Genomic DNA, 27,461 nt, shown 5'->3' with positions numbered 1-27,461 from the left:
CTTACAAAAAGGATAAGTTAATATTGAGTCTTTCAAAAGGATGCAATGAAAAGAATCAGATGATAAAGTAGACACGTGAGTAGTTTAAAAATTAGTTAGAAGATTTACTACTAAACGATAGAATCTCATACACTTCTCTGGAAAAGGAGACTTACAGCGAAGCTCTATCCGTATAAAATCAGTAATCCCCAAGTTCTCTAAGAATACCCCAGATGAAGCTGTTGTCTTAAAAAAGAAAGACACATCTGCGCTAAGTTCTCCGTGGAAAGTAGGAAAATGAAGATATGAAGCCTCAGTATCAAAGGAAGCTGAATTCCAAAATGATCCTGTTTTGTGAACAAAAAGGAAGAAAAAAATTCAAAAAGAAAACAAATTCATGAAATAAAATGAATGACAATTACATTTTCTATTTTCAGCATTTTTGCTATTTAAAAAGGTATTTATACAAATCTGCTCTTTTTCTGTCAACTATGTAGTATACAAAACATAAGCCTAAGAGATTTCATAGGGATTGAAATCCTGTTTTTTTTCCAATAAAGAGTAAGAATGATCATTACAGAAATGGTCTAAATGTTATATTTTATATGGAACAAATATCCTCAGCCTCAATACTATATCCTCCACCAAAGTGATATTATACGATCTGCAAACATTGATAAGTAGGCAATCTTTTATAACTTCAAAATTAAAACACCTACCTGTTTCAAACAAAAACCCCAAAGAAGCTCACAGTATATTTGTTCTAACACTTCTAACACACACACTTCACAGTTACATACACTGTTTTCCTTAATGGGCCTGTGATTTTCCAAACTGAGACTGGCATTCTAAATAATATCGTCTATTTACAAACCAACATACACCTTACTCTGTCCAAGCTGACACTCTCATGAAAATACTCTTTTTATTGAAAATTATCTCTTACTTTGCCAATAAGAATGAAGTAGATGAACAGTGGATTAAAAGTGTTCTCAGAATGTTAACAAATGCTCAAAATAGGCAGAAAATGTTGAAAACTTTGGGATATAAATTAGGAGATCTGAAAAAAAATGCAGACTATAAAGTTGATTATAATTTGCTGCCCAAATACCACGTATCTTGACTTTCTCACCCTTTTTTTGATATCTACAACTTTCCTTTTGAAAAAATATTGTGAACTACATATAGCAAAAAGTATGGAAAATCAAATACAAATGCAACAGCATGAGCTGACAGGAGTGAAATCTGACTGCATACATGTGGTTGATGAGGAGTATAATCAGAGAAACGAACTGCATTGTCTGCTGCCAATAGCAAGTTCTCTGCACATGAAATACAAATATACATCTTTAGTTTTAAGCAACTGCCTCTACACACATTCCCTACACTGGATAAAATTCTATCTAAATTACCTTCCTGGAAGAAAGATGTATTGATTCTCTGAAGTTGGAAAACAGCAATTTCAAAACAACAGTTCATTATGCTAGCAGAGAACAGATACCAAGCTACAAAGTTAAAAATCACAAACTTGACTTTGCTCATACGTGTTTCTTTAATTTTAATTTACTTTGTATAAATTCTACACCAAATAATGCTTATATCTATTTTTGTTTGTTTTTCTTGTGGATCTGATTCAAAAGTCAATTCTCAGCTTGTGTGTGGACAATTTTAGAGCTGAATTTATTCAACCAAGAATCTACTTTGAAGCTTTTCCTCCCAGAGTCAAATGAAACCATATATTATCAGAGTCACATCAAGCCTATTCCTTATGTCCCTTTTACAGCGATTCCTATACTAGACCTTTGGATTTCTAGGAAAAAATAAACATAAGAAAATGTAAAATATCAAGTCAGGCATAACAACACATTTGCATTCTTAGAAGTTCTTAGCTGATCTGTTTTCAGAACGATTTAGATGCCTTTTTGTTTAAATGTTATATATTAAAATAAAAATAAACTTCACATTATGGAATGTTATTAAATCTTATTTTGTCTGATTAGAGGAGCATTTATAATTACTTAAAGGTTTAAATTAGGTAATATTATGATACAACTTTTTTTCATATTGTATCATAGCTAACTCAATAAAGCATCATATAGTAGGCTTCAAAGAACTGCTTGAAGCAGATGAACAATTCTTTGAATTGCTGCTATCTGTACATGAATGCTTTTATAGCAATGAAACCAATTTATTACTTTAGGCATCTTCAGCACTCTCATATACATAATAATGTCTATTTCATTTAGTTAGGAGACCTTATTTTATACATTCACAAAAGGTAGAAAATGAGGCAAGGAAATTTTATCGGGTTAAGAAATTCCTGCTAATTCAAAACAATTATAAAGAAAGCAAAGGCCAGTATTTCCATGATCAAATAATGTTAATGGCATGTGGTATCCCAGCCCTTTACACACTGTGCTCAGAGACACCCACCAGAATCTAGGCCACCTGAAAGGAAAGGCAAAGAGGGGGAGGAAACAGAGTTCAGCAGGCAGGCAGCAGCAGGAGCTGCAGGCTTTTGGAAGGGAGCATTCTATGGATTAGATGGTTTAAAATTCCCTAATCTCATGGAGGGAGAGAGGAGAATGATAGTTACCAGAGGCAGGAAATGGCCTACTGGGAAAAGAAGAGAGATTGGGCAATGAATACAAAATTCCAGTTAGATAGAAGGAATAAGCTTCATGTTCAATAGCAGACTAGGGTGATTACAATTAACAACATTGTCATGTGTATTTCAAAATAGTTAGGAGAAAGGACTCAAATGTTCCCAACTCCCAGAAATGATAAAAGCTCAAGGTGATGGATATCCTAAATCCCCTGACTGGATCATTACACATTCTATGCCTGTAACAAAATACCACACATACCCCATACATATGCATAGTATTATGTATCTATAAAAAATTTAATAACAATCACAAAAAAGTAAAAATAAAATAAAATTCCCTAAATTACATCGTTGTCAACTCAATTCAATACAGGGTACTAGAGATTTTAGAATAATTTTTTAGGCCAGGTACAGTGGCTCATGCCTGTAATCCCAGCACTTTGGGAGGCCGAGGCAGGCAGATTACTTGAGGTCAGGAGTTCGAGGGCAGTCTGACCAACACGGTAAAACCCTGTTTCTACTAAAAACGCAAAAATTAGCCAGGCATTGTGGCAGACACCTGTAACCCCAACTACTGAGGAGACTGAGGCAGGAGAATCACTTGAGCCTGGGAGGCTGAGATTGCAGTGAGCCGAGATTACACATCTGCACTCCAGCCTGGATGACAGAATGACACTCTGCATCAAAAAATAATAAATACATAAAATAATAATTTTCTAGAAACCCTACCTTTTATCTTACCAGAATAAAGTAAATTATATAAAATAATAAATCCATATAGTCATTCACATAAAAGAAGAAGATGTACTAAGTATTGAATTTCATATAGAAAGTTAAAAATGAAGTCAATTTAGGAAAATTAACTTAGTTCTGTGCTAGAACTATAAGTACTTTTAAAAATAATTATTTTGCCAAACATTTATAGAATTCCTTTTTGAAAAAAAAAAAAAAACCCGGCCTAACGGACACAAAGTAGATTTGTGGTTTCCTAGGGTTAGGGAGATGGGCTAATTGAGGGAGAGCAGTGGCTCAGAAGGGTAAGGTTTCTTTTCAGAGTAATGACCATGTTCTAAAATTGGTGTGATCATTGTTACACAACGTAGATATACTAAAAGCCATTGAATAGCACATTTCACATTACTGAAATGTGTAATATATGAATTTGATATCAATAAAGCTGTTTTAAAAAAACGGTATTTTAAAAACACAGCTTTTCAAGGTAATACATTTTAGTTTTACATTTAAAACGCATATAGCATGCTAACACTACCTTTCTTAAAAGCAAAATAAAATGAAATATAGAAATGCCAAAGCAAGCAATCATTCACTATTCAAATGAGTCTTTCTGAATGCTTAATCATTGTAAAGAAATAAGCCAGAAATTAATTAAATATGTATTTAATTAAAATGTTTATTTTCAAACGTTTGTAGATTCTTATGCAGCTGTAATCCCTTACAAAACAATAGTAGGATGCCAAAACCAGGATAGTGACATTGACGCTAAGATGCAGAACATTTCTATCACCACATGCTTCCCTTGCACAGCTAAACCCGCTTTCCTCCCTCTGTACCCCTTCTTTAACCTCCTGGCAACAACTAATCAGTTCTTCATTTCTACAATTTTGTCATTTCAAGAATGCTTTCAAATAAAAGCATACAATATGCAGTCTTTTGAGATTAGCTTGCTTTAAAAAAAAAATCAGAACTCATTTTTGTTTTTGACAGATTCTTACTGTCACCCAGGCTGGAGTGCAATGGTGCAATCTTGGCCACTGCAACTTCTGTCTCCAGTGTTCAAGTGATTCTCCTGCCTCAGCCTCCTGAGTAGTTGGGATTACAGGTGCACACCACTATGCCTGGCTAATTTTTGTATTTTTAGTAGAGACGGGGTTTCACCATGTTGGCCAGGCTGGTCTCAAACTCCTGACCTCAGGTGATCCACCTACCTTGGCCTCCTAAAGTGCTGGGATTATAGGCTTGAGCCACCACGTCTGGCCCAGAATTACTCTTTGAAGATTTACCCATGTTGTTTTCTGTATCAATAGTTCATCTCTTTCTACTGCTGAGTAGTATTCCATGGTATGGATGTATAATTTATTTAACCATCTACCTGCGGAAGGACACCTATGTAGCTTTCTGCTATTACCAATAAAGCTTCTGTCAACATCTGTGTACAAATTTTTATGTGAACATAAGTTGCCAGTTACCTGGGGAAAATGCCCAAGAGTACAATCACTGGATTGTATGAGAGTTGCAAACCATTGTGGAAGACAGTGTGGCAATTCCTCAAGGATCTAGAACCATAAATACCATTGGACCCAGCAATGGTATACTGGGTATATGCCCAAATAATTATAATCAATAAACATGTATGTTTATTGCAGCACTATTTACAATAGCAAAGACTTGGAACCCACCCAAATGCCCATCAATGATAGACTGGATGAAGAAAATGTGGCACATCTACACCATGGAATACTATGCAGCCTTGAAAAAGAATGAGCTCATGTCCTTTGCAGGGACATGGATGAATCTGGAAATGATTAGTCTCAGCACACTAACACAGAAACAGAAAACTAAACACCACATGTTCTCACTTGTAGTTGGGAGTTAATCAATGAGAACACATGGACACAGGGAGGGGAACATCACACACTGGGGCCTGTTGGGGGGTAGGGCGGTAAGGGGAGGGAGAGAATTAAGACAAATACCTAATGGATGCGGGACTTAAACCTAGATGATGGGTTGATAGGTGCAGCAGACCACTGTGGCCCATGTACACCTATGTGACAAATATGCACATTCTGCACATGTATCCCAGAACTTAAATAAAAAAACAAAACAACTACTAAACGGTTTTCTAGCGTGGTTGTGTCATTTGACGTTCCTACCAGCAATGTAGGAGTGATCCAGTTTCTCAATCTACTGGCCAGTATTTTGTGTTGGCATTATATTTTTTTTTAATCTTAGTCCTTTTGAAAGGTGTGAAGTGTTATCTCATTGCGGATGTAATATGCATTTGCCTAGCAGTTGATGACGCTGGGTACTATTTCATGTGCTTTCTTGCCATCTATGTACCTTCTGTGGTGGAACCTCCCTCCATGTCTTTTGCCCATTGTGTCAGTCTGCCCAGACTGCCATAACAAAATCCCATAGTCAGGTGGCTTAAAAAGTAGACGTTTATTTCTCACAGTGCTGGAGGCTAAAAGTCCAACATCAAAGTGCTGGCAGGATTGGTTTCTTGTGAGACCTCTCTTCCTGGCTCGCAGATGACTGCCTTCATCCTGTGACCTTACACGGTCTTTCTTCTGAGTAAGCACAGACAGCAGGGTCTCTGGTGTCTCTTTCTTCTAAGGACACTGGTCCTATTGAATTAGGGCACCACCCTTACAACTTCATTTACCTTAGTGATCTCCTTAAAGGCCCTATCTTCAGATATAGTCACATCGGGGTTAGGACTTCAACATAAATTTTGGGAAGACAATTTAGTCTGTAACACCCATATTTTAATTGTTTTTTTCTTTCTTTCTTTCTTTTTTACTGTCAACTTTTGAGGATTCGTCATATATTCTAGATACTAGTCCTTTCTCAGACAGGTGGTTTGCAGTTGTTTTTTTTTTTTACCAGTCTGTAGCCTGACTTTTCTTCCTCTTCATGGAACTTTTCACAAAGTAAAATTTCATTGTGATAGAGTCTCATTTATCAATTTAACCTTTTATGGATTGTGCTTTTGAAGTCAAATCTAAAAAATCTGTAGACTTTTAGGTTAGATTTCCTAGCCCTATAGGAAATTTTATATGCATATAAAATTCCAACAAGCCTTTTCTTAAAAGTAAAAATGTTTTAAATGTTGAAATGCTGATGTGAAGAATATTTTGTAATCAATGCACCTTCTAAACACTTACAAATTATTTTAAAATAAGCTGAAAATATAGATTTTAACAGAGATAAAATTCTAAGATTAAATTATATGTTACATTATCAGAACACAATAATCTGTGTATTGGTTTCATAATTCACTAGTTCCTCTTTTTAGCACATCTATTGTTGTTTCCAAATATTCATGAACCTCAATAGGAATCAATATAAGCAAAATAAAAATGAAGAGAATAAAATCTGGCTGGAGATAACTATAGCTTGTGGTTTGCAAAGCAATACAAAAGAGAACAAAGCTGTTCATAGGTGTTTCCATAGAGTAAACACCCCCTACACATGCACATACAACAAGATAAATGCGGCAACTAGAAAGTGAAAATTCCTCTTATGAAGGCAGAGCAGAACTTGTTTTTATAATCAAAAGATCTTACAAACTATCACTGAAGAAGATATTTCTTGTCATTAGTCTTATACTAGTTTTGCGCAAAACTGTTCTGATATTAATAGCAAAGAAATAGACTAGTGTATTTAATTATTCAAAGACATACACATATAGAATTTTATTTTAGAAGTAACTGGAAGAACAGAATTTTGGAGCAACATCCAATTATTTTTAGTCTAAATGTAAGAGAATATATAAAATAGTAAACGAGATGAGTGACACTCATCTAAGTTTGCTACTGCATTATCTCTCAGTCATTCCTATGGAGGTCAGAGTGACAACAAAGAGGTATGGAGTTGGGCATCAGATGAGAGAGCCTTCCAAGCACAACATCCTTATTCTATTGGAAGTAACCTATTCTGAATTAACAAATGGCAATCATTGAATATAAAAGGAGAACATATTATGAATTCAAGGTAAATCTGGTCAATCCAAGATTGATGTCCTCCATGAACACACATGATCATGCAATAAAATTAGAGTCCAGTTATTCATCTGAGAAGAGGATCAAATTCAGTTATTCAAAAAACATGAGATAGAGTGATTCTGATTTCAGCAAAACAAAATAATTAAGTGCCCAGGCAGAATTTTGAGCTTTTTATTGGCCATTTACTAATAAAAGTGTGATTCCTTTATTTACATCGTTGAAGTCAAAAGTCACTTGATATTCAGATTATTGTCTTTTTAAAAATTATTTTAACTCAGCAATTAACTTTAAGTAGAAGAGTACTTAATACCTTCCCACATTTGCACACTTATAGCCTTTACAGTATAGACATTACTGCTTTTAAGTAGGCACATCTATACATTGGTCTATTACAGCCCATTTGTAATCTGGCACGTTGAGTATTTTTCATGTATAGAGAATACCTTTATATATAAATTAAGTATTTTATTAGACTAAAATAATTGAAAATAAAAACTAGCAAATTATTCATAATATACTTATTGCCTGATACCTGCATACAGAACTTAATTACACATCCTTATGTGGGATTGTGTGTAAGCACTGGGTTTTAAAGAACACTAAAGGTAAGTACACATCTGCTGTAATGTGATGCCAAATATGCACACTAAATGCTCCTCTGCAGTCACATCATATTTCCCTCATGCCTTCACTGTCCCATACTCTTAGAGGATTATTTCACACTTCCTCTCCCCAATGAGACATCTCATTTCTCATTCTTTAACTTTTCTAGGACTCTCTAATAAAAGAGCAGAAGACAGAAGTGACCTCCTCTAAGCACCCACCACCACACCTGTTCACCTTCCTGCAACATCACCTGTGTTCTGCATTCTCTTGTTAGAATGAATTAATTGTCCACAATCCAAGGATTTATTTACTGGATCTCTCTTACTAACACAGACATGCTATTAATTCTCTCATCTCAGAAACCCCAATCTCATGATCATACTTTCTCCTCCATTTACCATTACATATTCCCATGTTTTTCTCCTCCCACTATTCCTTGAATCTATCTCAGGCTTTTATCCCCAAACACTTGACAAAGCAAACCATCACCAAGGTCGCTATAACGTCCACATTGCTAAGGCCAATGATCAGTTCTCAGTTTTATCTTACTTAAGCTAACAACATTTAACACAGTTGATTGTTCTCTCCTCCTTGAAACACGTTCTTCACTTGGAGTCCAGGCTACCCACACTCTTCTCATAGGTGATATATTCTCACTCTTCTTTCTTGCTTCCTCTTCACCTCGTCAACTTATCCACACTTAATTGTCCCAAAGCCCTGTTGTTATTTCTCCATCCACAATAATTCCTGCTGTTCTGTCTTATGGCTTTAAATATGCTGAAAACTGACAACTCCATGTCTCTTCTTGAATGTTTAATGACATCTCAACCTTAATGTGTCCTAAAACTCGGCTCTTTGTATTTCTCTATAACTCCTTGACCCCAGCAGCAATCTCCCTCATTTCAATTAATGCCAATTCTTCCCCTATAATTGATTAGATCAAACACCTTGGTGTTATTTTTTACTCTTCCTTTTGCAAACTACAATTCATCGGGAAATTTTACTGGTTTTCCTTTCAACTCTACCCATGCCACAACTCTCACCATTGTACCCATGGCTCAAGCTACCATAATTTCTTAGCTGGGTTGGTGATATGGTACCCTAAATTGTTTCCTTGCTCTGAGCTTTCCCTGTTCAATCTCACTAAAACCTAAGTTAGATCATACCATTCCTCTTCTCAAAATTCCCTGATGTTCTTCAATTTCATTCAGATTGAAAATGGATTTTCAAAATCTTTCATGATCTGACCACCAGATTTCTCTCTGACTTCTACTACTCTCTTTCTTGCCCACTCTGCTCCAAACACTTGGGCCATTTGGCTGCTCCATGAGTATACCATCTACACTCCCATTTCTGTGTGGTTTATCTGGTCTTTCCCTCTGTCTAGAGTACTCTTCCAAAGGTAGACACGTGCCTTGCATTCCTATTTCCTTCAAATCTTTATTCAAATACCACCGTCTTCCTGAGCTTTAAATGACCATCCTATTTAAAATTATGCAACTCCTGTCTCAAGTTTATTTTCTTCATAGCTCTTACCAGCTTCTACTGTACCATATATTTCACTTGATTATTCTCTCTCTCTCTCAAAAAGAATATAAGCTCCAAGAATACTGATATTTTTATCTATTTTGTTCATTGTTCTCTTGCTCTTTCCCACAAGTGGAAAGAGGGAAGAAAAGAGGAAAAATAGAGACAAGAGGAAGAAGAAGAAAAGGAAGAAGAGAAGGAGGGCATAAAAAGGTGAAATTTAAAAAGATAAACCCAGTAAGATAAAGTAAAATATAAAAATTAAAATAAAAATGTTATAATGGAGAATTGTCAGGCATAGTGGAGCTAACAAAGTTACATTATTTTATTATCTGTTGAAATAGAATTGATCCTCACTTTTTTTAATGGTTTATATGTAGTCTGCCAAATGGAAGAGAACTCTGTCAAATGAAAGAGAAATTAACCAGATCACTAGCCAATATCTTTTTCCAGTTGAAGAGCCTCACTTCTGCAAAGTTATTTATTGCCTACATGCACCTTTGATTATTTAATGCATTCTGGGCAGCTGTGATTTTTCAGACAGCTGTACTAGTCGATGCAGACAAAATGAAGAAACTAACTTCAGTGACTCAAGAATTTTTTTGAATGAGAAACTTACAGCAATCTTTTCTAACTATGAAGGTTTCAGGGTACTTTGATTAAACATAAAATTTCAATGTAATGAATTACCTGAAAAGAAATACATGTGATAAAATGGGTTGAAAAATTCAAATGCCAAAGAGTTAAGAATACGCCTTGCTCAGATAGACAGACCGAGAGCAGAAATTCAGATCACATTTGCAAAAATGTTAACAAATTATAAAATATGTATATACCTTTTATCACATCACCTCTATTTCCAAGAAAAAGTAGTACCAAATGAACAACATTCAGGTACATTCTTGTTAAATTAGTGACCTTTAAGGAAAATTGTTCCTTCAGGTATTCAGACAGAAAAAGAAAGTCACATACAAGGTGAAAAAATCAGTATGGCCTCAGGTTCCTTCACAGTATTCAATGGCATAAAACAAAGGAACTCTGTCCATAGATTTCTGAGGGAAAGAAAATGTATCCAGTCTAGCTTATTTGTGAAGTGCTAAGGCAACAGGCAGACACTTTCAAGTTTGAAAAAATTCTGAAAATAAAGCATACAAGAGCCCTTTTGAGAAAATTTTTCAAAAACAAAACCAATATTCATAAAGAAATATAGTCAACCAAAAAGACATTTAGAAAAGCTGTGGAAGGCAAGACGACTGCATTCCTCAGCACAGACAAGTATGAGATAATATATGCAAACTACTGAAACTGTGTACTGAAGGTTACACAGCATGATACATAAGAATCACACCAGATCCTAAAGAGGTTAAATGTAGGGTTACCATATAATCGAGAAATTCCACTCCTAGGTACATACCAAAGAGAAATAAAGCCTTTATCCACACACACACACAAAGTATACATGGATGTCCACAGAAGCGTTATCATAATATCCAAAAAGTGGATCCAGCCCAAATGTCCATGAACTGATGAGTGATGAAACAAAATGTGGTATATCCATAGAATGGAATATTATTTGGACACAAAAAAGAATGAAGTGTTGATGCATTCTACAACATTGATGAACCTCCTTGATGATATGATGCTAAGTAAAAGAAGTCAGTCACAAGAGACCACATATCTTGTATTTTTATCTATATGAAATATTCAGAATATGCAAGTCTGTAGAAAACAAAAGTAGGTTACTAGTTGCTTAGGGCTGGGATGGGGAGGGGGTGAAATGGACAGTGTCTGAAAAACGGGAGCAGCTCTACTTTGGGGGTGATAAAAGTGTTCTCAAAATGATGATGGTGATGGTTGCTCAACTCTATGTAGTACACTAAAATGATTAAATATGCTACAATTGATTGAATTGTACACTTTTAAAAGAGTGGATTATAGGCTGTGAATTACATCTCCATTAAGCTGTTCCCAATAGACAATATAAAGTTAAAGCACCACAGTTTGTTTTAGAATCCTAAGGCAACAAATATTCTCAAGCACATAAAAAATTTAAAAAAATGCAACCCTCAAGAATCTTTCTAAAGACAAAAAAAAAAAAAGGTAAAATATCAACTACCTGACAAAAATAAATAAATCAAAATAAAAAGCACTGGAGAATAGAACTAGTGGTTAGTCTTTAAAAGTAACAATATACAAATAATAGCATAACTAGCAAAAACTGGGAAAGGGGAGATAAAGAAGGGGAAAGAAGAAATGAGTGCTAGCTTTTCCATTTCTCTGAGTAGATAAATGCTGTTTATAATTTTAAAATACATTTAATATAAAATGTAGTGACTCTATAATCTTTTTAAATGCTCATAGTTTTTTTGTAAGTTTAGTGGGATCACTTAAATTGAATATACTTCGTTAGATATATAAATTTCATGAGCCATGTTGGCTTAAATTTGGTGTTTTCTTTCTCAGTTTCAATGAATAAAGTTTTATAAATTCATTTCTCGATCTCTTTTTAAAAATATTTTGTAATCAACCCAAATGTCCATCTGTGACAGACTGGATTAAGAAAATGTGGCACATATACACCATGGAATACTATGCAGCCATAAAAAAGGATGAGTTTGCGTCCTTTGTAGGGACATGGATGCAGCTGGAAACCATCATTCTTAGCAAACTATCACAAGAACAGAAAACCAAACATCGCATGTTCTCACTCATAGGTGGGAACTGAACAATGAGATCACTTGGACTCGGGAAGGGGAACATCACACATCGGGGCCTATCATGGGGAGGGGGGAGGGGGGAGGGATTGCATTGGGAGTTATACCTGATATAAATGATGAATTGATGGGTGCTGACGAGTTGATGGGTGCAGCACACCAACATGGCACAAGTATACATATGTAACAAACCTGCACGTTATGCACATGTACCCTAGAAATTAAAGTATAATAAAAAATATATATATATATTTTGTCTAGAGTGGTGATTCTCCACCCGGGGCAATTCTTTACCCAGGGGACATTTGCCAATGTTTGGAGACATTTTTGGTTGTCACATTTGGAGGAAGGATGCTACTGACATCTCTTGGGTAGGAACCAGGGATACTGCTTAGCTCCAACAATGCACAGGACGGTCCTCAACCATAATGAGGAATTATCCAGCCCAAATGTCAAGAGTGGTGAGACTGGGAAGCCCTGCACTAGAGATATCTACCAACATTTGGAATGATATTCAATTGATATTAATCATTATTTCTGAGTTATGTGATTCTTGGTGACTTTTTTACTTACTTTTTTGGCATTTCTATGTAGCTTTTAAAAGTTATGATTTTGTATCAAGTAAGTCATTAATATTTAAGACCATTAATTAAAGGTATGCATATGTATAAAATTCCCCCAAAAGGATACCATGGTCCTGACAACTATCAGGGTTCCCAGTTCCAAAGTGAAAACCTTTTGAAGGTACTAAAAACAATTTTTATTCCCTCACATTTATGAAGTTTCTTGCATATAAATTATTGGTTGGTAATAAATGTTTTTCCAAGTGAACAAAAAAACAAAGTAAAATAGAGCATAAAATAATCTATTTTCCAAGAAGTGGAAATCATTTCAGTTTAATAAAGGCACTGTATTAAGAGTGAAAAGTAAAAAAAAAAAATTCATATTAACTAAAATCATATTCTTATTTGAAAGTACTTTCACTGTTACAACTTCAGGCATATTGATGAGAAATGGCTTAGATGGAACTAGACACTCTTCTACTATGTGATTTTTTATATCAGAATCAATAATTCAATATAGTCTAAACTCCTTTTAGTAAAAGTATATATTTACTTATTTAATTGCGTATACAATCAAAAATGTATTCGTATCTCTTACTAATAATTCACAAGCTGTAGGTTTCTTTACATGCATATATTAAATCATTCTTATTATTTCATGAACTGTTATTCATTGATTATCTTCTTGCAATAGGTAATATATTAGTTATCAGGAACACAAGAATAACTGAACAATGTACCCTGCTCTTGAGGGGCTCAAAAATAATTAAAAGCTGGTATGAGAAACATAACTTTGTAATACGCTAAACATGTTTTGAGAATGCAGAATGACTGTGTCATCGAGAAATCATGATGGAAGGGTTTTAATCTGAGTGTGAAAGGGTTTGGTAAAAGAATTAGGGAGATTTTGCAGATAAGGGAGAGTGAATGACAAGGACTTGAAGCCAGATGCTATCGTGGTCCAGGAATTCCCTTTGTGTTGCAAGACTCACTGAAGTAGAAGAAGGTTTCTGTAGACGTCTTCTTACTGTATGTCAAGAAAGCAGTTTTAACTCTGTATGAATGAATGCCTGGGCTTCTACTTTGAAACTCTGTTGCTGGTTCTGAACATACTGCAACTACAGTTAGAACACTTGGGCAGGCCCTACGTCAGCACCATTGGTCCACTTCATACCCAAACCAACTGCTGACCTAGAACTGTGAGTCTCAAACTACCTGTATAGAAAAATGTGCGCTTTTTTTTCCTTCTTATTTCAGCCATTAAAAAAATGAGATTCTGTCATTTGCAACAATATCGATGAAACTGGAGGTCAGTACGTTAAGTGAAATAAGTCAGGCATAGAAAGACAAACATTGCATGTTTTAATTTATTTGTGGGGTCTAAAAAAATCAAAACAATTTAACTCATAGAGACAGAGAGTAGAAGGATGGTTACCAGAGGCTGGGAAGGAGAGTGGGAGGCCAGGAGGAGGTGGGGATGGTTAATGTGTAAAGAAAAACAGAAAGAAAAAGACCTTGTATTTGATAGCAAAACATAGTGACTATAGTCAATAATAATGTAATTGTACATTTTAAAATAACAAAAATGGTATAATTAGATTATTTGTAACACAAAGGATAAATGCTTAAGGGGGTGAATACCCAATTTTCCATGATGTGATTATTGCACATTGCATGTCTTTGACAAAATGTCCCATGTATCCCCTAAATATATACATCTATTATGTACCCACAACAATTTTACATTTTTAAAATGTAAAATTAAAAATGTAAATTGCTAGAAAAGTGAAATGAGAAAAGTAAAGGTATACTAAATAGTATCTCCAGTCCATTTTTTATTACTCTTCTGTCCAACAGACATAAATTACTCTGTCCAATTGACGTAAGTCATTCTGAAAACATACTGTCTATTTTCATACTAGCCTCCTCACAGATTGGTAGCAAAGAATGTGCAGACCAGTACCAGCCTGTGAACCACACTGGCTTCGGGCAGCAGTACATGGAGTGGTCCACAGACCGGCAATAGCATGTGGAAACCCATTAGCAATTCTCCTACCCAGCCAGGCAAGATGGCTCATGCCTGTAATCCTAGCACTGTGGGAGGCCAAGGTGGGCAGATCATTTGAGGTCTGGGGTTCGAGACCAGCCTGGCCAATATGGTGAAACCCTGTCTCTATTAAAAACACAAAAATTAACTGGTCATGGTGGCACACGCCTGTAATACCAGCTACTTGGGAGGCTGAGGCAGAATAATCACTTGAACCCAGGAGGCAGAGTTTGCAGTGAGCAGACTGCACTCCAGCTGGGGCAACAGAGGGAGATTCTGTCAAAACACACACACATACACACACACACAGACACACACGCGCGCACGCGCGCACAAGGGAAGAGGAAGGGGAAGGGGAGGGAAAAAGGGAAGGAAAAGGGAAGGGAGGAAAGCAGGAAGGAATGGAGGGAGAGAAGAAGGGAGGGAGGAAGGGAGGAAGGGAGGGGAAGAAAGATTCTCCTACCCACACCCCCTGAATCACAGTCTCTGGGATAAGGAGCAGAAATCTGTGTTACAACAAGCTCTCCAAGTAATTTTTATTCATGCTGAAGTGGAGGAATTGTTGGTCTAAAAGACTCTGGATGGTTCCTCAAAAATAAGTATGTTCCCACTGCTCCTGGCAGGCTGATTACATAGGAAATACACAGGTGACTCCGCCTACTAATGACCTTTCTGCTAACTGGTAAACCCAAATGTCTTCCCTTGATTCCTTCCTTTGACTCTTTTTCTAAAGTTTCTAAAGTCAGTTTAAGTTAGAAACATACTCGGCATGATTCCAGAAATGTCCTGGAGAACTGGAGAATATCCGTGTTACTGAAATCTTTACTGTTTCATGAATTTGCTTCTACTGGTTGTTTCTCTGTTTGTTTTGGTGACCCAATTTTGTTCTGTAAGAGACAAGGTCTCACCCTGTTGCTCAGGCGGTAGTACAGTGGTGCAATCATAGCTCACTGCAGCCTGGAGCTCCTGGTCTCAAGCAGTCCTCCCACCTTGACCTCCTATAGCCCTGGGATTATAGGCTTGAGCGACCGCACTCAACCCCCAATTCTTAAAATTAACCAACTATAGCTATGCAAACTGTTATTAACTTTTTTGTTTTGTTTTTCAGTCAGATGTGCTGAATAAGACATCAATTATTTATTAAAATATATTAATAATTTATGGTAATTCGCATAGGGTACAATTCAGCCTTTTTTTGTGTGTACCTCTAGAAGTTGACAAGGACCCGAAACCATAAAAACACCACCACACTCAAGATGTGGAACATTTTTTTCACCTGACAAAGTTTTCTTGTACCCCTGTGTAAAATTCCTCTCACCTCGAAGTCCTTGAAGCAGATATCTTTTTTCTGTTCCTATGGTTTTGACTTTTCCAGAATATCTCAGAAGTTGAATCATTCAAAGCATGCAGGCTTTTTAGTCTGGCTTCTTTCACTTAGAGTAATGCAGTTGAGATTCACCTATGTTGTTGCATCTTATCTAGAGTATATTTTTTCATTGTTTAGTAGTATTCCACGGTGTATTGTGGGTACACCACAGTAAAATGGAATGTGTATCCTTTCACTGCTTGATAAACATTTGAGTGGTTTCCATTTTTAGGGGACTATGGAATAAAGCCAATAATAATAATAACAAAAAACTGACTATATGCTTATAGATTTGTTTTTTCTTGGATAAAATGCTAAGATGGGGATTGCTGGGTCATATGGTAAATGTGGGTTTAACATTGTAAGAAACCAATTATTTTCCAAAGCAGTGTGTACCATTTTGCATCTGTAGTGGCAATGAACCAGAGTTCTAGTTGCTCTAAATCCTCATTAGCACTTGTTATATATATATATTTTTTTGTTATTACTATTTGTTAAATGTTGACAGTTACATGTTGGTATCACTTTGCGGTACTAGTTTGCATTCCCCTAATAACTAATGATGCTAAGGATCTTTAATGTGCTTATTTAAATCCATATTTGTTTCTGTGAAGTGTATGTACAAATCTTTTGCCCATTTGTAAACTGATTTTTCAAATATTATTGCACCATGAGAGCGTTATTTTTATATTCTTGGTATTAACCTCTATAAAACATGTATTTTGCAAATATTTTTACCCAGTCTGTAGCTTTTCTTTTCAATTTCCTGACAGTGTCATTTTAAAAGCAGAAGTTTTTTTAGTGAAACCCAATTTATTATTATTTTTATTTTATGAATTGTACTTTTAGTGTTGTATCTAAGAAACCTATGCCCAACCCAAGGTCACTAAGATTTTCCCTTGTATTTTCTTAGAGCAGTGTTATAGTTTGTGATTTTAGATTTAAGTTTATGATTAATCGAGTTAATTTTTTTATCTGCTTTGAAGTATGAATTGACACTGTTTTTAAATTCTGTTTTTCTTTTTCAAATGAATTCGAATTGTTCCAGATCTGTTTCTTAAAAATTCTATCCTTTCATTGTTGAGTTTCCTTGGCAGCTTTGTGAAAAGTCAAGCAACCATGTATGTATGAGTCTATTTTTGGGCTCTTTATTCTATTCCATTCATGTATTTGTCCATTGTAATGTCAATATCAAACTTCCTTGAATAACTGTTAGTTTTATAGTAAGTCTTATAATCTGGTAGTGTATCTCAAACTTTGTTTATATTTTTCAAAACATTTTTGCTATTCTACTTTCTTTGCATTTCAATATACATTTAAAAATAAGCTTTTCAATTTCTACTCCCCCCCACAAAAAAAAAGATTGCTGGATTTTAATTGGGATTGTTTTCAGTCTATATATAAATTTGGGAAAATTGACATCTTACCAAATATTTTAATTCATAAATTTTTAAATATAATGTTCTTAATTTTTTCTTCATAATTTGTAATATTTACACCAAAATATTTTATGTTGTTGGTGCTAGTATAACAATGGTATTTTTAAAATCTCATTTATAATTTTTTTATCATTAGCATATAGAAATATAATTTACTTTTGTATATTGACCTCAAATCCAGTGACTTTGCTAAACTCACTTTTTAAAAATATAAATTATTTGAGATTTTCTACCTAGAAAGTCATGTCACTTGTAAATAGACATTTTAATTCATTCCTTCTGACCTAAGGTTGGTGCAAAAGTAACTGCAATTTTTGCCACTTCTTTTAATGGCAGCCTGATTTGCCATTAAAGTCAGGTTGATTAACTTTTGCTGCAACCTAATAAATGCCTTGAATTCCTCTCCTTGACTTATTACATGTGCTAGGACCATCAGTAATAGATTGAATAGGAGTAGTGACAGCAGATAGTCTTGCCTTTATCCTGAACTTAAAGGGAAAGCAGTTCTATCCTTCACTATTCAAAGTATGACATTAGCTATCAGATTTTCACAGATGCCCTTTATACCATTGAGGAAGTTCTCTTATTTCCTAGTTTGCTAGTTGATACCTGATATCAACAATAATAGCAGCAGTAAAATGAAATTGAAAACAAAATGAAAAGAAAGCTTTGAAAAAAGACAACATCAATAAATTGGGGTAACCTCATAACTGGTACTAGTAGGTCTGATAGTCATGTTTTATGTGTCCTGCTTTCTCACAACTTCACCTTCTTTCCTAGAAAAACATGGCTGATCTACATTTTTCAATATCTCTAGTTTGTGTGAGAAAATGAAAATATTACTTTTTTCACTCTCACCTTTTTACTTTTCTGTTAAAAAAAAAAAAAGTGTTAATCTCCTGTCTCAATGAATGACACTAATGGCTTTATTCATATCAGAAAGCTGGAAATCATCCCCAAGGCTTTAACTCTCAACCTTACATCTAAATCATATTCAATTTACCTCATAGTTGATCCTCCTTTTAAAGCTCCATGCCAATCATTGCCTAGTTCAAGCTCTCATCTTCTCCTTGTCTTACATCAGAGGTCACTTTTACTGATCTTTAGGTTTATAAATGATCGTCAGGCTTTCAATTGAATCATGAGAATTAAGTTATTTCTCAGTCTTAAATTATTCAGAGTGTAGTCCTGATGCTTTCAAAGTAATGCTCATGCAGCTTCTCTCTGCTCATAAGGCCTACTGTGCATGATCCTATATCTGTTAGTCCCATATCTGCCCAGTGAGCCTCACTTGGAGATGAAAATAAAAAGTACCTTTGGCATTGTAACTTAAGTGGTACAGATTTCCCATATGGAAAAAAGGAGTATTCACTGTTCTGAAGATACTGCTCATCTAACTGAGAAAATAAACAGGAATGTTTCATGCAGAAAACAGTCCTTAGTCCTTAGTCCTTCATGCAGAAAATAACCTCATGTGAAGATGAACCTCAACACTAAAAATAGATACAGGAGGCAAGAAGACCAATTACTTGATTACTGTTTAATTAATAAGTCAGAGATTAATTAGCAGGTCTCTAAATACTTCAAACTATTTGTAAATTCTTAGTGCCAATATAGTAGCTCCCCTCTGTATTCCCATGGTCACGGTAGTTCAATGCTCTAGCTTCTCAACCTCAGTACTATTGACATTTGGGGCCAGATAATTCTTCTTTGTGGAGGGCCGTCTCATGCATTGCAGGATGTTTAGCAGCATCCCTGACCTCTCCCACGACATGCCAGTAGCATCCCACTCCCCAACAATGTGATAACCAAAAACGTCTCTGAACATTGTCAAATGTCCACTGCAGGGCAAGACTGCCTTGGATGGAGAATCACTGCTCTAAGTGCAATGATGTTGTGTACTTAAAATGATGACAGAAAGTCTGGGAGAAAGAAAGTCTAAGGGAGGGAGTTGGTAGGGACCTCAGTTAAAATATACCAATACACAGGGATTTTGGCCTGGGTCCCTGCAGGGTTAAGATCAGAGCAAGTAGTGAAAGGTACACGTGATGTATAGAACAACTTCTCTACAGCTATGAAAAATTGTTACACTCTCCTGGATGCATCTGAAGTTTACAATCTCATCTCTTTGCACATAATTTTTCTTTCCACGAAATATTCTATGCCATCTTCATGGGATTGTGTAAGGCTCACTGGTAGAACAGAAAGTAGAGGTGATACATATCAGAGACGGTGAGTAAAATGGTAAGCAGTATTTACAATGTATATATAATTTTTATAGGCCAGTATCATCTTTGCTTTTTAACTAAGCAACTTCTGCTCTGTATCTCCATAAATCCACTGAATTGTCAGATTCCCTCTTCTTCTGCTGTGGCCCTAGAATAAAATTTTATTTTAAGCTATGGCATTAATGTAAACAAATATTTCATCTGTTTCCATTTTAAGTTCTGGAAATACTAAAAGTATAGATATTTAATGCACTAATCTCTAACCTAATGCTTTTCAGGGAGGTTAACAATCTACAAATGAATACATATGCTCATTTCATTCCCTGATCAAAGAAAACACAGATATATAACATATATATATGTATATATGGAACATAAATATAATAGAACTATATTTGACCTTTAAAATTCTGGTTTAAAGTGTTAATGCATTGTATATGCAAAACAGCATGTACCACTGGTTTAAAGTAAATGTACACAGATGCACACAGACACACACACACACACACACACACACACACACAGAAAAAAGTGAGATTTACATTTGAAATATATTTGGGGTTAAAATGACATGATTCCATTGACATTCTAGTTTCATACCAGGCCTAACAGTAGGAAATTCACATGAATTATTAATAACTGTGTTTAGCATTGAGGCTTTCCTATGTGGATAACAGCAATTAGAAATTCAGGAATGCTGGAATATACTCATGAACTAATCAATTGAGATGCCCAGTGATTTCTTTCTCTCAGAATCTTAGCAAGGTTTGCCAGCACAGCTTTGTACTTCATAGGAGTACTTATTTGTTGACTGACTGAAAGAGTATTTCAGACCTTAGTTAAAAATGTCCACAATAGAAGTCTGATTAATTACTATGTGATGGATGGAAGCATGATGCTTAAGTGATGGCACTTTAAGTCATGATACTTTTCTCAAATATGCTTACAACACATCGTAACCACTTACTGTCTCCCCTGCAGAGTAGAGGCCCCAGTTTATAAGCTGCTTCTGAATGCAGTCGGCCTGTGTCTGTAATCACGATCTTAGTTACTGGAAGATGTTCTTTATAAGAAAGCAATCCAGTGTCATTGGTCCTAAAAAACAATAGCAACAAACAAAATTCTTAAGAAATTTTAATAGTCCTTATTGCATTTCAAAACCAAGATGTTCTGAACTAAATTTGCACCCACAAAAGAGTAGGGATCCAGTCACTCATCGGAAGACATAAAAACAGAATGACATTTTATTTATTATTATTATTATTATTATTTTGAGACAAGGTCTCACTCTGTCTCCCAGGCTGGAGTGCACAATTTTGGCTCACTGCAACCTCCTCTTTCTGGGTTCAATCCACTCTTCTGCCTCAGCCTCCCAAGTAGCTGAGATTACAGATGTATACCACTGCACCCAGCTAACTTTTGTATTTTTGGTAGAGTCAGGGTTTTGCAATGTTGGCCAGGGTGGTCTTGAAACCCTGGCCTCAAGTGATACACTTGCCTCAGCCTCCCAAAGTGCTGGGATTACAGGTGTGAGCCACTGTGCCTGGCCAAAACATAATGACATTTTAATGTCTCTTGTAGAAAAATGTAATAGAGAATATAAAATACAGCATACGTTAAAAATAGAACACGTTTGGAGATTTTTTAATTCAATGGACAATTTTCTGTTTTTACTGGAATTGGTTAATACATTAACATTTAGTGTAATGATTGATACTGTAGTTTGAGGTCTACCATTTTGCTTTTTCATTTCCCCCATAGGATTTCTTTTCATTTTCTGAAATGTTGTAGCAATTTATTTATTTTATTATATTTTATTTTATTATACTTTAAATTCGGGATACATGTGCAGAACATGAGGGTTTGTCACATAGGTATACAAGTGCCATGGTGGTTTGCTGCACCCATCAATCCATCATCTGCATTAGGTATTTCTCCTAATGCTATCCCTCCCTTAGCCCCCCACCCCTTGACAGACCCTGATGTGTGATGTTCCCCTCCCTGAGTCCATATGTTCTCATTGTTCAACTCCCACTTATGAGTGAGAACATGCAGTGTCTGGTTTTCTGTTCCTCTGTTATTGCTGAGAATGATGGTTTCCAGTTTCATCCATGTCTCCACAAAGGACATGAATTCATCCTCTTTTATGGCTGCCCCCCCATATGATTTTTTTGTACTTCTGTTTTCCTTTGCTGCCTCCTCTTGGTTTATTCCATATATTTTGTATTTCATTTTGTTTTCTCTATTCACTTTTTAGCTATATTTATTGTATTTCCATGTTTGCTTTACAGATTACAAAGTAAATTCTTAATTTATCACAGTCTATTTAGACATTGTTTTTTAACAATGTAAAATGTCAGAAGCTTGCTAAGACATAATTCACTTAACACTGCTCCCCTCCACACATATATTCTTTTTTCTATTGTAATATATTTTAAATCCATACGTTATAAACTTTATAATAAAAATAAAGTGAATGTTTTATTTAAACACTGGCTTTTACATTTACCAACATATTTGCAATTTCCACTGCTTTTCACTTCTTCCTGAAGATCTGAGTTTTCGTCCGTGGTATTTCTCTTTAGCCTGAAGAATTTCTTCTAGAATTTGCTGTTTCAGATGCTCTTTTCAATTCTAAAATTTACATTTTGTTCCATATTACAGTTCTCACTTATCTGCTTAAAATACCCTTTGTTTATACATTGTGATTATTTTTACCTTTAAGTCTTCAAATATTTTTATAATAGTTGCTGTAAAGTATCTTTCTGCCAATTCAAACATCAGTAACCCAAGGTTGGTTTGTAATAACTGCTCTTAATTTCTTGACTTTAGATGAAAATGTACTCTTCCTTGAATATTCAGTAAATGTTATAATATGCTGGATATCATGGATACATTGTAAAGATTCTGGATTTTGCTATTCTTTAAAGATTTCATTTTTATTTTCATAGGCAGTTAAATCACAGCCTTATCACAATAAATTGCCATTGCTTGGTTTGATAGTGTATTAGGTGGGGCCTGTGTGAATTTTGCCTAATTTTCAGTGCTATCTCTTATATCTGGGATATAGTCTTTGCCATAAACACATGGGCAGTGTCTGCCTACATTTGGTTACTTTCTGCTCATTTCAAGTAGTTGTTTTTTTGTAACATTTTTTTTCCTGGATTTACAACAATTATCTGAGAAGGGTTAGCTCTGTGCAAGTTACTTCACCATTAGCAGAATTTAATATGAGAAGTTTTACAATCTTATTTTTAAAAGTCATTTTTAATTAGAAATATGTTATAGAGGCATTGGAGAGTTATTGATGATTAGGTAATTTTTTTATTGTTGTTAAGCATTGCTACTAGCATTTTATTTACATTTTAAAATACAGTATTACTTTGTAGGCATTTTTTTTGTGAAGGTAGTGATAAGAAAAGGGTGCCTTCCAAAGGGAGTGGAAATTTGAAAAATGAGAGTTTAAGAGAGACAATATTCTTCATAACAAACATGTAACACTAAAAGTGCAATTCTAAAAGAAATACACACACACACACATAACATAATCTTGATGTTTCCCAACTAAATAAATGAAATATTATCTAATTCAAATTATGACCTCAATTAACAGCAGATTTATCACTGTAATCAGTGTGTATCCTGTAACAAAATCACCCATATTACATCCAGATTGACTACAACTATTCGTTAAAAGTAAGTCTTCTGTACAGGTCTAGTTGCTTAGCAATGTAACATATACATAGGTTATGCCGAAATGTAAATATAAATGTTTAAAATATTTTCACTTTACAAATAATAAATAAGGGCAGTATACATGCCAACTCTAGTCTTAAATTCTGTCAATGTCTTTTTTAAACTTTTCAGATAAAGAACACATGCATAAGCTTCTTTTCTGCTTAGAGGAATATTTGTAATTTGATTTTAAAATTCCTAAAATGTTACAGATTTCTTTTTTCAAAATATAATCCACAGAACATTAGTTCTTTGTAGTATGATTTGTCTTTTTAAAAATATAAAAGAATTGCGTGTTAAAATAATTGTAGTAAATTCCAAGTTGATAATTTTAAACGTTTTAAAGGTAGATTATTGAAGAAATGTGCTTTGGCTGTAAATATATTTTTAAGATAATAGAATACCTACTTATATATAGTTTTAAAAGGAATAATAATTAATTCCCCATGTAACAGGTATCTCTGTTTGATTATAAAATTAAAATGTGCATGACTTACGGTCCATTACAGAAAATAACTCAAAAAGGCATTGACTTAATACTAAGGACTATATTGACTATACCATGTTTCATTAAAACATACCTTTGTTTAATTACTTCATTGCACTAACTTGTTCAGTATCTGGCTAGCTATACATACTTTGAGTGATTAATTTTTTAATGAACTTTTTCTTGCATAAAGAAATCATACGGAAATCACCATTCATTCCGGTCAGCGTCACAATTGCAGTAATACTGAGAATCAATGCAGTTTCCCTCTAATCCACAACTACATTTTTGAAGATCAGGTGAAGAACCTCCCCAGTAGGTTTGCGTTTCATTGGTTCTTCCTACCCACCAACTCAGAGGGGTTCCATCTGAAAGACAAACGTGAGAAATGTGACATCTGTTTTATGTCCCACCACCTTCTCCCCCAGTATAATTCCTTTTCTTCCAAAATCATTAAAAAGAATAAAAGGAGAAAGATTGATTTGATTTAAGGATATGCAAAACAGTGTAATTGCTGGCATCTCCTTAAGAAAACTTTTTAAATAAAAAAGTTATTATTTAGGCTTAAATGACCAATACATTTGTTCTTGGGTAGAAAAGAAACCAGCGGTTCCCATTTAATTTAGGCATGATAGTAAAAAATGGATTGAGAGCAGCTCACATATACAATTTCTTTAAAAATAAGTTTGAAACAAGTTAGCATCAAAATATAAATCATAATAATTAACATACCAAAGCAAAATTGATTTGAAATCATGAAATGCCCATTAAAGCATTATGGAATGTTATGTAAAGTCCCTGATTTATCTCAATAAATTTATTCTCTAAAAATATCCTAGCTGTTTAATAAATGTTAGGCATGATTTGGCACTCCCTTGTCATGATTTAAGATTTATTTGGAAGTATATATTTTATCTTCCATTTAATGGCTTGGCTATTTATTTGAAGTCTACAGAAATAACACTGAAAAATCTTCATGCTGGAAGCGAATATTACACTCAAAAGAAGTTTCCCTCAGCCAAATGCATCTCTTCCTATGATAAATGTTCAGCTACCAGCTCCTTCTGAGTTAAGACTAAACATGATGCCAAGGAACTCGAGCAAGGAACAGACAGAACATCTAGGCAAGGATTTTCAGAGAAGGACGTGAAGCATGTAGCCAATCTATCATGAAAAAAATAAAAAGTATGGAGGAAAAATTGTAGTCATCTGAGAATCAGGGCATGAGAAGAATGTAAGCAACATAGAATCAGTCAGCTTCTCAAAGGCGCTTGATCATTTTTCTGTCGACTTTCAAACCTTTAAGTTGTCACCATCAGCCCTACTGAGAATCTGGGGTTTTTACTAATTTCTCCCTTGCTTACAAATGCCAATGCTCATTTTAACTTACTATTAGTCCCTGTGCTAATGCTGACAACCTCTCTCCCAGGGTTACTATGCATGCCAGTCTGACCACGTCAAAACAAAAACAAAAACAAAAAACCAGCAAAGAGTTATTAAAAGCTGTGTTATGCATAAATGCATTAATATGAAGAAACTTCATCATTTTTTAATTACATGATTAGCCCTTCACCACAAGGTGAAAATTACTACTTGAAATACTTAATAAATATATTTCAATACACTGCTTAAAACATATTTTTCATAGATTAAAAAGAAAAATAAATTGTTATTCTTAAATACTGAACCATATTCCCACATTTAAATTTCCTGTCTTCCCTATAAAATAGAAATCAATGAATGTTTTTTAAGGTTTCAGACATTGATTCAATCCAAGACTTTTAAAAAAATGTACTAAGGAATTTAAATAACTATAGGAATGAATTTTTAAAATCCTGAGAAATAAAAATTAAAGGTAAAAAATACCCGTGGATATGGTGGAACATTCCACCTCCCATAATTAAAATCCTAAATGACTTGAGCATTCCCATTGATCATCCTTCCCGTGGTCTCAATCACAGATCCCCAGCAGCTGAAAACGTATTTTCATAGACATTTCACTTCATTCATTCATGTATGGTATCATTATCACTTAACACTAAATCACCAAGATCTGAAACTCTAAACCTAGCTTGTCTGAAAACAACTTCCTGTTCTATCCCATTATATTTCTCATTGTGACCTCAGCTCTTTAACTCTCTCCACCTCAAATCTATTCCACATGAATCATGAGGTCACCAACCTGAGAAAAATTTGTGTATTTAGCCACGTTCCATACCTTTTGGGATCCCCTCTTCCACGCTTTTCTGGAGTTAACTTTCTAAAACTGGTTATTGAGCCTGAAACACCAGGGAAGCATTAAAAAAAAAAGTGCACAGGCACAACTGGCCTTAAAGATGGGGATTCCTGACACATTCTGGTCAACCCCTGTATTTGTCTTCATGCTGCTAATAAAGACATACCTGAGACTGGGTAATTTATAAAGAAAAGAAGTTGGATGGACTCTTAGTTCCACATGGCTGGGGAGGCCTCACAATCATGACAGAAGGCAAGGAAGAGCAAAGTCACATCTTACATGGTGGCAAGCAAGAGAGTTTGTGCAGGGGAACTCCCATTTATAAAACCATAAGATCTCATGAGACTTATTCACTGCCATGAGAACAGTATGGAGGAAACTGCCCCTATGATTCAGTTATCTCCACCTGGCCCTGTCCTTGACACGTGAGGATTATTACAATTCAAGGTGAGATTTGGGTGGGGACATGGCCAAACCATATCAAGCCCCTTTACTCTGTGTGGTGTTTACTCACCAGTCCTTCAGGGATTTTGCTTTCTGGTTCTGTTACAGCTTGACTTCTTTGTCAACTTTGATAACCATCCTTCTTTTTGTATTTTCTTATGTTTTATTTTTCAGCTTTGCAGTAAAATTAACAAATAAAAATTGTACACATTTAAGGTGTGCAAAGCAATGTTTTGAAATAATTACCACAATCACACGATTTAACTTAGCCACCACTTCACATAGATACTTTATATTTTTATGGTGAGAATACCGAAATCAACTCTCTCAGCAGATTTCACATATAAAATACACTGTTGTTAACTACAGTAATCATTCTGTATACTACCTCTCCAGAATGTATTCATCTTACAACTGCAAATTTGTACCCTTTGACCAATATCTCCACACCAACCCCCTTCCCTAAAAATCACTCTTTTACTCTGTTTCTATGAGCTCAACTTTTTTAGATTCCATATATAAGTGGGATCATGAAGTATTTGTCTTTCTGTGTCTGGCTTATTTCACTCAGCATAACATCTTTAGTATCTTGAAGAGATGTTTTCACTGCAATGTTCATTGCAGCTTTATTCACAATAGCCAAGATATGGAGAAACCTAACTGTCCATTGATGAATAGATAAAGAAAACATGATACACACACACACACACAATGGGATATCATTCAGCCTTAAATAG

General features: G+C 34.9%; 1 protein-coding gene across 10 annotated transcripts in view; it reads right to left on the bottom strand.

Moving 5' to 3' along the window:
• Window positions 1-27,461, bottom strand: part of CNTNAP4 (contactin associated protein family member 4) — a 280,850-nt gene that overhangs the window by 39,104 nt on the left and 214,285 nt on the right. For all 10 annotated transcript variants that reach the window (XM_023226820.2, XM_023226827.2, XM_023226823.2 and 7 more), the window contains 3 exons: window positions 24,256-24,412; window positions 20,790-20,917; window positions 156-326 (listed from right to left, as the gene is read on the bottom strand). In XM_023226820.2, the coding sequence (XP_023082588.1) occupies window positions 156-326; window positions 20,790-20,917; window positions 24,256-24,412 (456 nt within the window). The remainder of the gene's footprint in view (window positions 1-155; window positions 327-20,789; window positions 20,918-24,255; window positions 24,413-27,461) is intronic.

Source organism: Piliocolobus tephrosceles, chromosome 17 (genome assembly GCF_002776525.5).
Source record: "Piliocolobus tephrosceles isolate RC106 chromosome 17, ASM277652v3, whole genome shotgun sequence".
Classification (NCBI taxonomy): Eukaryota; Metazoa; Chordata; class Mammalia; order Primates; family Cercopithecidae; genus Piliocolobus; species Piliocolobus tephrosceles.
Note: the sequence above shows the minus strand (reverse complement) of the source record. Positions and strands in the feature narration are given on the sequence as shown.